Genomic DNA, 12,433 nt, shown 5'->3' with positions numbered 1-12,433 from the left:
GAATTATATCGACTTGTTCTCGACTTGACTCGTTTATTCCAAGGTTATTGTATCGTGCTTTGGGCCATGCTGCAAAGGCCTATTAGTTTCCTTTATGAGGTGGAAAAAGCTCCTCAGTATTTGTGGGCCTAACTCATTCAAACAACTGTGCTGGCATATGCTCCGTTGATAAGCTCAATGAAGGGCAGCACATTACTCAAAAGCATTTTGTACCTTAATTAATTACAGTGGGAATACTTAAACATTTGATCTTGGTCGATTTAGAACAGCTGCTGTAAATCAAATATGTTAATACCCGGTGATAATGGTGCAATTACAAACAAATGTTCCTCAAATTATTCAAGCTAACAATTGTGATTAAAGCTGAAGCATACACTTCCCTCCAACATCATCCAGGCAAAATTTTACATTAAAAATTTACAAGTAGATGTACCTGAAGGCAGCAATAAGGGGAGCGTATATCGAGTCTCCGTCGTAAACATACAGGTGGTCCCAGCTGCACTCTGTAGCAAAGTGGTTGAAACGTAGGCGAAGGATGCTGTTGGGCCTGCAGAAGAAAGAGACACGGAGAAAGATTGATCATACTGTACCAACAAAAGCACTGCAGGCAACCAAATGTCCATGTGTGTGTATATCATGAGAGAATGATACACACACATTTGTTTTAAGTTCAGGTTAATTTATTTGTGTGTCCCCGAAGGGCGATTTGGTGTACAGCAAAGCACAACAGGCAGAAATGAATCACATAAAACACAACACAGTGAAAAAGCACGTGGTACACATAGAACAATAAAAACAGGGTGGCAGTTCAAAGGATCGGTGTAGCATTGGAACAATTACAAAAAACAGTTGTAAATTAATTCATACAAGAAGTCACAAGTTACCTCCTCCTCCTATCAGCATTTAAAGCCTGGATAGACACAGGCACAAAGGAGAACTTATACCCATTACTTGTGGCCCCTGGAACCTTTAGGCGAAGGCCAGAAGGAAGCAGCCTGTACTCAGAGCTGAGGGGATGAGAGTTGTCGTCCGAATGGACTTGGCTTTCTTAAGCACCCGTTTTTGAAAGACTTTATCCAGGCTACTGAAATTTACTCCAGCTATCTTTGAGGCCGTTCTCACAGTCCTACCAAGGTGGTTCTTGTCCTTTATGTTCAGGTTTCCATATACCAACAAATTATGGAGAAGGAGATAACTGACTCAATAAATGCACTATAGAACAATTCCATTAGAGATTTGTCAACCTGAAATTTGGCAAGCCGCCTCAAACAAAAGACCACTCTCACATCGAATTTCAGCTTGCTGTCAAATGTAGTGCCCAAATATTTGTAAGTGGTCAGATTTGTCACTGTAACTGTCACTGTAATTTTATAACACTGAAATTTGAAAATATATTAAATCAAACTTTCTTTATATATAGCTCAAATCAAACTATTTATTTAGCACATTTACAACAATCAGAATTCAGCCAAAGTGTTGTACATGGATAACATTAAAGGCTAAAGAAAAAGTTCCAACAATTTCTAATGGGAAGTCTTAAGCCCAAAGCACACCGGTAGGGACTCCTTGGGACAAAACCGTTTTAAGGTCAAGTTGCATTGGTGTGGTTGAGGTTAAAAACCCTCTGGTGTGGTTTGGGCTTTAGACCGTTCCAGAGCATGGGGGCAGCAGCAACAAAAGCACACCCCTGGCTCACAAAATAAATCATCAAAATGCTAGTAATCACCTTTAATCGTCATCATTGTTGCCGTTAATATAATAAGCTGTGCAAGTATAAACATAAACAAACATTTGAATTCTATTATGCAAAAATCCCTTACGACAGCAAATGCAATAATAAGCCATCAGCTCCTGACAAGTACTACAGTAAGTCAGTAGCCAGCGTTTATACAGCTACAAGTGGTTCACCAGAAATGGAGAAAATTACTTAAATTAAAATTCACAAGATTCACTTCAAAAAATCCTACACTCTCACTACTTCTAAATGTGGTTAAGCACAGCAAATTGAATTATTCCAAAGGCAGGCACAGACAAAAGCCTATTTTGTTGTCTGTGAAAAGCACCAAATGTACTGGATTTTTTAAATGAAAGGGCCTGGTCATATCTTTAGCCCCCTGGAAACCCCTAGCTTGGCTCTCCTTTTGGGGTAGATATTGAAATTGACGCAATCCAAGAATTCCTTGTGCCTTCCTCAAATATTTAATACATTGCGTGAGGGCAGTGGCCTAAGGGGCAAGAGAAATGGGCTCATGACAAGATGAGTTTTGCTTCAAACGTCTTGACTACAGTATTGGCAGGTAAAGTTAGCAAGTAATGTTCTGCCCTCTCTCTGAGGCACTTAACATTCTAAATGCTCATGGATATTTGAGATGTTGATTAATCCAAAACTGGAAACACAAATCCACAATAGCCTTCTAAATATCTCTGCTGTCGGGAAGAAACTACTTAACTCTAAATGTTCAATTTTCAGGAAATGAAAAATATACATTTATCAGGAAACAAATACAATACTGCCCCATCAATGTTGGTGTTGTGACTTTATATATTGTCAATTACTTCCACGAGAGGGGGAGAGGTGGTGGAGTTAGCCGTTTTAGCAGACAGTTTGTGGGTCCAATGGAGTTAAGACTGAGGATTTGTCCTCGAGTTTGTACCGAAGCTGAGATCTGTGCTGTTCAGCGGCAAAGACGACCGAAAGCACAGAAAGATTCTGCACTTCTGGTCAGACGAAGGAGGAGCCAGGCCTGGACACTCCCACAGCGCCAGGAGCCTCTTAGTGTCGCCACTCGCCAACATCTCATCAGCCATCTTCCCTATTGACTGTCTCTTAGTCTTGCAGGAGACAGTGGGGGATGTAGCATGCCACTTGGACACAGGCCGGGGTCTGATCAGCCTAGTTCGGGTCACCTGGAGGTTTACAACACTGATGATGTGTCCAAGTTCATGCATCAGTAGATGTATAATTTACTTACTACTGTCCCAAGCGCTTTTTACTACTTTTCATTGGTTCAATATTTTCGAAACAACACACAGACGTAAAGCGTGTTCAATAGCACTGATTTAGGCAAAGAAAATAATCAAAAACCCAACAGCAACGAAATGCAATTCAGGGTCCTAAGACTCTTATGTGCATAACAGTAAGCATCTAAACAACATTAGAAAAGTAGTTAAAGTAAGTCTGTGTGCAACAAAACCTTTCTGCTTCCACTTACTGTAAGTCTGAGCCTACCCATCTCTCTCTCATCCATTTGTAAGCACATTAATAGTTAATTCAATAACTGTTTGGACAAACATCACCACATTAAAACACGTTCTCTCTACACAAAGCAATAAAACAACAACCTCTACTGTACTACTGCTGAACTTTTTTTTTTTTTTCTAGTTTATTTTGCTAGCTTTAGTTATACATGTTTTCTACATGAATATAACCACATTATAACCATATAAAATTAAATGGGAGTTAAATGCTGTAATTTGTAAAAATTTAAAGAAAAAGTGGGACTCGTAAAATAGTAGAGGATGGTAGCTATATAGAAGAGTATATTTGTATGTCTCTAATTGTTATGCTGAATTGAACATGGTGGGCCCTATTGTAAACAAGTGTAATACTTTATGGTGTCGTCCACAGTTAACAGTTTTGTATTGAGTTGTGCTTGAAATATACTGCAATTCTCCAATCTGTTAATACATTCATCAATCAAGTAAAGTCCACCCCACAACTATAACCAATACAATGGTGAACAGTACCGTTATAATTGTCGTTACTTAGTTTCAACAGCCCTTAAGTGGTTGAAAATGTGCTTAGTTTATTCGTCATGTTCCCAGTGTGTAATGAACTGTAATGAAGTGAGAAATAAATACCTCTCAATTCTTCATACCTTTTCCCGGGACCCAAATTAGTGAAAATAGCAAATCTACGCCCTGTGAGAAAAATACTTTTGGGAATTGAACATGATTTGAAGAAATAATAATTGAAAATGAAGGAAACAAAGAATAAAGGGACCCATACAAATGTGTCCTGGGTCCACAAATGGGCCCCAACCCAGTATTTGGGAACCGGTGATCTATTCTAGACGGAGGGTTTAAGTGGTTAAACTAAGAAACCTTTTTAGGAGTGAAAGCCTTTCATGTGATTTAGAGCGTTTTTAATTGTCGGTCAATCAGTCCTAAATAATGATTTGATTTTGTCCCTGGGTATTTCCCAGGTGTGACTGTGTCCCACGTCAATGTGAAACAGCGTGTTGCTGGTAAAATTGCATGCCTGCTCAGCAAAATGCTCCCCTGGGTAAATACAGGCAAAAGAAGATACAAGAGACAGTTTCCAGTGAAGACTGAAGAGTGGCTGTGGATACACAAAGCAACACACATGGACTGACAGAAAGTTACAGACAAGTATGAAAGGATTCCGGATTTTAAATGGGTTGACGTACCATTAACACACTCCGACACACTGATCACATTTCATAACCGCAGCCACATTTCTCCCTCTCTAGCCCGGGTATCTCTACAGATGAGTCTTATGCCACTGCCGACAGGCGGACACATTCAGTGCTCTTAGCAGACCAGAGAACCTTTTAAGTCTCCAAGCGGATGTGGTGCGTGATTATTATAGCAGATATCCCTCCTTTCGACACATCCTTGCATTTATTTTAAAGCATACTCGTACAGGCATGTCAACCCCTTTCCCTGTATATGAAATATATTTTGATCCTCTCTGAAAATGGTATGGGGGCTGCTTTGCGGCATGGGTGGAAAACTATTTATTTTACCACAGTTATACCTGTAACACACAATCATCTATCATCCATCTATTTTATTTATTTATTTTTCTTTAGTTGTGAGCCACAAGATTTGTATCTTGTATAGGGCTTATATTAAGCAAGTAAGCATCACTCAGTGATTTCAACAATTGTCAGTCACTTGGCATAGGCTAGCAGCACACAGCAATGACAGCATGCATGCATTGTCAGGGAGCGTGTGAAATACACAACACAAACGTTCCATTGTTATAATGGGAGTCAATTCAATTAAATTAGCCTTTATTGTCAACGCTAGTGTCGCCACTCTTACTAGATTACTCTGGTCTTGATTACATTCCGTTGTCACAAGTGTGTGAAATGACAGGCATTGAGAGAAGACGGATAGTTTAACCTTTAGTCAGGCTGTGGAAGTATTCACACTATTTTTGGATTTCTTGGTGAAAGGGACGAGATCAACATCAATGCAAATGACTGATTAGTCATGGTAAAGCAAGCCCACAGCACAGCTCCACAACACTATGGTAGGCTGCACTCAGCCCACAGCACAGCTCCACAACACTATGGTAGGCTGCACTCAGCCCACAGCACAGCTCCACAACACTATGGTAGGCTGCACTCAGCCCACAGCACAGCTCCACAACACTATGGTAGGCTGCACTCAGCCCACAGCACAGCGCAACAACACTATGGTAGGCTGCACTCAGAAGCCCACAGCAAAGCTCCACAACACTATGGTAGGCTGCACTCAGAAGGTAATACAGCATAGCTCCACAACACTATGGTAGGCTGCACTCAGAAGGTAATACAGCACAGCTCCACAACACTATGGTAGGCTGCACTCAGAAGGTAATACAGCACAGCTCCACAACACTATGGTAGGCTGCACTCAGAAGGTAATACAGCACAGCTCCACAACACTATGGTAGGCTGCACTCAGAAGCCCACAGCACAGCTCCACAACACTATGGTAGGCTGCACTCAGAAGCCCACAGCACAGCTCCACAACACTATGGTAGGCTGCACTCAGAAGCCCACAGCACAGCTCCACAACACTATGGTAGGCTGCACTCAGAAGCCCACAGCACAGCTCCACAACACTATGGTAGGCTGCACTCAGAAGGTAATACAGCACAGCTCCACAACACTATGGTAGGCTGCACTCAGAAGGCCACAGCACAGCTCCACAACACTATGGTAGGCTGCACTCAGCCCACAGCACAGCTCCACAACACTATGGTAAGCTGCACTCAGCCCACAGCACAGCTCCACAACACTATGGTAGGCTGCACTCAGAAGGTAATCTTGTAAAGTAATGGAATACTATATTGATAGTGGTACAGTAGGTACACAGGAAACGTTGAGAGAGATGGGGGGGGAAGACACACAGCAAAGTTTGTCGGGATCGGGACTCGAACCCGCGACACACATGCTGAATTACCAGCCAAGGTGCCTGGACTGCTAAGCTAGCCCAGGCCGTAATGGAATACTTTTAAATTGCGGTAATCCTGTAATAAAAACATAACAGAATACTTTTAAAAGTAATGTTCCCCAACACTGTTCATGATATAGCACTTCACAAGTAAAAAAGGCATTTAACAGGCATTTGTCTGCAAAATTTGGATCTCCGTTTAAAACCATAGTCACGGTGTGCAAATTGCTCGTACCACTGTCCAATTCTAATATTGAGTTATTTCTTCTTTTACAGTTTACACAATCAATATCTCACTTGTCATGAGGCTAATACACCCTTCTTTTTACATCACCTTGGGCTGTATTTTGCGTGTCTTAAGTACCAGGTCTTATTACCTAACTTGAGTAAACTAAAGACCTGGAGGCGTGATCAATGCTCTTTGGCCACTCAGAATAGCCAAATGGCATTGATCACGCCTCCAGGTCTTTAGTTTACTCAAGTTAGGTAATAAGACCTGGTACTTAAGACACGCAAAATACAGCCCCTTGTGTCTTAAGTGGACATGACAAGTGAAATCAATGAGGGATCAAAGGAGCGTTCACCTGCATTTAAGTCAGTTGAAAGTTTGTCTGATTGACCCCATTACCCTGAAGTCCTAACCTCGGTACACAGGCTTTTATTTCCGTTCGCATTCGGCTACTGAAGTCCCACCTTCTGCAAGCACGTTGAAATAAACAGCTGTTTGCAACTCCAATTTACCTAATAAGGCTGGTCCCTATCATTGTATGCACTCCGTAGATTATTGGATTCTCAAAGGCTTTCTCGGAGCAGAGCACACAGATACTTGCAGAACATGCCATACCTATATTTCACTTCTTCTACCAGTATGAGTGAGTGTTAAACACAGATTATGGCAAATAGTGTGTGTTTGTACAGATTTGGTGTTTTGTTGGTTCCTGTGATTCTACTTACTGTCCTTCAATGAGCCAGGTGCACTTAGTCTTATATTTGTAGTTCCCTGGTCCATCCGTCAGATACCCAGATGGCCCAGTCAACCTTTAGAGAGAGAGTGGACAGAAAAAAGACGTAGGTTACACTTTGAGTATTGTTACTCTATCGTTAAGCGGTCCACACACCAACCCGATAAGTGTTGGAAATTGTCTGTTGCCGTTGCTGTTGCATAGGTCATGTTTATCATGGATTATGTCGGTTGATGTAGTGTAAACGTTATGTATTTGGCGCTATATAAATGCACCAATTAACAATTAAGTGGTCTCCCTGCTCTTCCATTAAAGGGACACTTCACCCTTTTTACAAAAAGATATATGTTAATGACGTTTAGAAGCTTTAGATCACTTTTCTGGAGGTATTTATGTGTGTAATATGTGGTTTTAGATATTTTAGATTGTAGCAGTGAGCCTGTTGTCTCTGATGTCATGGACACTGGTCTCACTACCTTCCTGGACTACAATTCCCATAATTCTTTGGTGCACTCCTCCTCCTTGTGGATAGGGGGGAGAGCTGTCTTACTGAGGCCCAATCCCAAATGGCTCCCTTGCTGACTCAATGAGCCCTCACTGACTTAGCTGCGCGTTCACGTGAAGTCTGTGAGGGCTTGAGGGGTGTCCCATTTGAAATCGGTAAGTCAGTGAGGGCTCAGCCCCGCCCCTTTATGTGCCCTTTGCCAAAGTCAGCATCGATGCTGACTTTGGGCTGACTTTAGCAAAGAAATTACCCACAGTTCATAGCGTTACCAGGGGAATGAGGGGGATCCTCCAAACGTCAATCATTTAAATATGCAAATTAGTTATGTATCGCGATTAGAATGTCAACAAACACAATAGTGCTTTCTCACTGTTCTTAAAAGGAGACGGAATGGAAGGATATAGGCTATATATTTAATAACAATAATAATAATAAGGGAAACATGATGAGAAATGAATAATGAGCAAAGTAAAATAATATGGAAATGAAATGTATAATGATTATTATTATAAATGAATATTACAACCCATATCACACAGGAAAGTGTATTTATTAAACTAATAATAATAAAACGATCAGCTTAAATACTAAAATAGACATGATAGACATGTATAAATAGGCCAAGCATGTAGGTAGGCACTGGCTGTGAATATGGAGATTTTTTATAAAGTGTCATGGACTCATGAATGGCGGACTCATCTTCAAAGTGCTGTCCCATTTCTTTCACAACAATGTGGAGCCCTTGCAGCCTCTCACCCTCAAGCCCTTACAGCTGACGTCACTAAAGTCAATGAGGGTCCAGGGCTCAGGGCTTGAGGGAGGCATTTGGGATTGGGCCTGAGACAACATGTAGTCCAGGAAGGAAGTGAGCCCAGTGTCCATGACATCAGAGACAACAGGCTCACTGCTACAATCTAAAATATCTAAAACCACATAGTACACACATAAATACCCCCAGAAATGTGATCTAAAGCTTCTAAACGTCATTAACATATATTTTTTTGCAAAAAGGGTGAAGTGTCCCTTTAAGAACATTTCACACCGAAATCTTAATTGGTGTTTGGAAATTGTTGCAGTTGAATTGCTTGTCAGAAGAGGGAGATGTGACGTACATCAAACTTAAGCTTTGTAGCCGCCTGTAACCATTACTGCTTAATATCAGATCAGGGCGAAGAGGAGTATTGTCAACAGAGTCACCATGGAATGGATGCGGTGTTCCCGATTTGGGTCAGCACAATTCTGCAATTCTGCTAACATGCGCAGATTTTACTGATGCAACAACACTGACCAGTTACAGCACAGGTAAACGCTAACTACACCCTCATCACATTATCATTTATATGAGAATGTCTCATGAACACAAAACGCCTCAGGTGGTTGCACAAGCTACAAATGAAAACTTTTAGGACTTAGGAGTCTGTGAATTATTAGATATTGCTGCAAAGTATTACCCAGAGTTCCAATATACTGCACACATCCAGGTAGAGAGAGTTTTTTGGGACAGATCCCGATCACCGATTGTTTTATCTCATGATCGGCCGATACCGATATGGATCTTGTGCATAAGGGGAACATTTGAATATGTAAATTGTGTACAGTACACTTACACTGATGCGTTGTTTTGGCCGAATATCAGAGCGAATTTTGGTGGAAATAATAATCAACCTCACTTTATCTCAATCACGTTTGCACACTGCGGCCGAATATTTCATCTGTATAAAGTTTTCTTCAGACCAGGGTGGATTTTATCCATCCGCAGCTGTCTAGTGGCGCCTAGTGGGGTGTTGGCGACAGGCTGACAGCTGGTGATAGCCTATTACTTCCCGATCCGCAAAACACAGAGAAAAAACACACCAGTGTGCAACCACCTTAACAGTGGAATAGTACAATGTGTAGCAGCAGGCGTACATGTTATTGTCACAAAGTGTGGCATGATGACGCAGCAGCGACAGACGCGATATGTGATTTACAGTACACAGGGGGTAGTTAGGTGTAGTCAGCGATTTTGTATCAACTATCTCCACACACACACACACACACACACACACACACAGTCTGTACTCTCACTTCTACTCCACTAGATCTCAGAGACAAATACACTTTTAGTTTGTACTCTACTATAACTATAAAACTTGAGTTACTAGTTACTTTGCAGATTCTGATTATTACAAAACAAAACATACATTAACCGCTTCAGCCCTACATACATTTCAGCCATTTGAAAACGGCCGATCTACAAGCTCACAATGCGACGCAGACACATGAGCTTGTACCGGTATACCTGCTATTTTCATTTTTATACCATTGAATTTATACATTTGAAAACTTGTTAGATGGGGGGGATGAAATCGCCTAACTGTGAGAATGGTGGTGACGTGCCTGAATACCACTCATTTTCAACATTGAACAGAATGTGGAGGCCTGGAGGGGTGTTTTTTGACTGCTAGTTGTGTTTTGTTGACTCTTTGTTGATCTCAGGACAGGTCCCCATCCCCTTTAAAGTTTAAACACACTGTAGTCCACCTGCTTATTAACACGGAGTACGCCAAAAGCAGCGAAACCCTAGCCTGCCAAACCCGGAACCTCTGTTTTCCAGGGTTTATATTATTTAATCCATGATTTTATCCGATCAAATCGTTAGCTACCGTTCGTTAGCGCATCCACTTGCATTCTAAGCGCTGCATTCAAAGCCCTTTATCTGAGAAACGACATTGAGGGGGAAGACAAGGGTTTTCAATGGCCGACAGCAGGCGCTGTGATACTTGCGTTCGGGTTTTTCCACCACCGACTGAGAGAACAACCGGTGATGACACCACACAGCATTTTGTCCTATCTGACCGATAGGACGTTCTCTGTCCAGTTGGGTGGCTATTCATCACCCGCAGCCCCTCTCACCTGTGGGGTACCCCAGGGCTCCATGTTGTTCCCTCTACTATATATACCCGCTCTCTGACCCATCTCTCCAAACACGATATATCCGTCACTGTTACACCGACGATGTACAAATCTACATGCCTCTCACACCCAACAGCAAAAACTCCTTCGAGCCCCTGATTAACTGTCCAAACTTTGTTGGATGCAAACTTCCTACATCTAAACGACAATAAAACTGAGATCATCATCTTTGGTCATAACTCCACCCTTCCTGTAAACACCCTGAGCCCCCTCTCATCCAATATCCACACCAGAGCAAAGAACCATGGCGTCATATTTGACTGCAATTTCAAATTTGACAAACAGATTAGCTCCGTTGTTAAAACCAGCTTCTACCATCTCCGCCTACTCCACCTTTGTCTACTGTGAAGCAATTTCGGTTGTGTAAATGTGCTATATAAATAAAGGTTGATTGATTGATTTATAAGCTACAGCTTCAGCTCAATTCTGTAAAGTTCAACCCTGTGCATGACTTAACACCGAAATAAACTATTCATTCATGAATTATACTTTGTTGTACAATCAATGGTGTCATACAACATAATTATGGAAACAAAATAGTCTATCTACAAGCTCACAACGAAATGGATGTTATTTTCACTATAAAATAAAGGGAATTTATCATGATCAGGGCAAAAGTTTGAAATAATCGGAATATTGATTTGAAGTCATATTGTACAGCCCTGCATTAGCGCTTTCTCTACTACAATTGATTAAAAATAAGAGCAGCTCGTCGCCATACACACCACCCCACCACCTCTCATTTCACGTGGCAGGGACTGCAGTTGGCTAACGAACACACTAACGGGGATAATTACAGAATGCACATGCCTAATACAGCCTGCGAGGTCTGCAGGGAGTCTTGGTGCTCACAGCTAGCAAGACAAACAGAGCTCCTTATGAGGCTGTAAACAGGACTCGCTTGGTGAAAATACAAACTTGCATCTCTCTCTTCATTTTACTAGTGTTGCAGAGTAGAATTAAGTATAATTTATACCAAACCAACCTGAACCTAACTTCATCAGTGAGTCTGTTCTGTATAAATTATGTTATATGGCTATTCCACTTCCTCTTCTGAGGCCTGCAACCTTCTGAGATGAAAATAAATGACATAATCCAAAAACAGCACTGCAAAACACTACAGAATCACAGACGTTCAAATGAACAAAGAGAAACAAATTAGATGTGTGAATTTGAGCAATTAAATCCCGACCCAGGCTGACTGGGTGTGTCCAACATCTAAACGGAAAAGGGTTGTGAAAATGTTCTGACATGAAGACGAAGGCTAACTAACAGCAACATTTGTTTTTGTTTCGTTTTTTACTTAATTTTTATCCCACGATTTTGCAACCCAGTTTTTTCACCCAGTGCCAATTATCTAATGTAATCCTGGGTGCTACACTTCCTCTGCCAACCTGGGGGGGCAGCGGACTGACCTCATGCCTCCTATGCATGAGGAGTCCAAGCTGCTTCTTTTCACATGACAGGGGGGAATTCCGACCAGTTCCTTTCCCCTCGATCAGGCACCCCGGCTGCCCAGGGGGAGGTAGTTTTAGAGACTGCATGTTTTTGTGAGGGTACCTACCCTAGGGGACACGGGGAGAACATGCAAACTCCACACAGAAAGGCCCTTTCGCCAACCCCACCTCGGGTATGGGCACTGATGACACGGAGGAGGGAGCACACCCCCAGCGCCCACAGCGTCCCCAGTGGGAATTGAAACCAGGACCTTCTAGCTGTGAGGCGACAGCACTACCGACTGTGCCACGGTGCCCCCCTTGTTTTGTTTTTTTAACATTATTAAACATAATTTATGTACAAAAACACTAGACTCTGGATCTCA

General features: G+C 41.9%; 1 protein-coding gene across 4 annotated transcripts in view; it reads right to left on the bottom strand.

The window, feature by feature from the left end:
* Positions 1-12,433, bottom strand: part of atrn (attractin) — a 135,716-nt gene that overhangs the window by 115,283 nt on the left and 8,000 nt on the right. For all 4 annotated transcript variants that reach the window (XM_080784406.1, XM_080784405.1, XM_080784408.1 and 1 more), the window contains exons 2-3: positions 7,144-7,227; positions 434-547 (exon numbers count right to left, since the gene is read on the bottom strand). In XM_080784406.1, coding sequence (XP_080640532.1) covers positions 434-547; positions 7,144-7,227 — 198 coding nt within the window. The remainder of the gene's footprint in view (positions 1-433; positions 548-7,143; positions 7,228-12,433) is intronic.

The sequence above is a fragment of the Protomyctophum bolini genome, assembly GCF_963924005.1.
Source record: "Protomyctophum bolini genome assembly, chromosome: 15".
Lineage (NCBI taxonomy): Eukaryota > Metazoa > Chordata > Actinopteri > Myctophiformes > Myctophidae > Protomyctophum > Protomyctophum bolini.
Note: the sequence above shows the minus strand (reverse complement) of the source record. Positions and strands in the feature narration are given on the sequence as shown.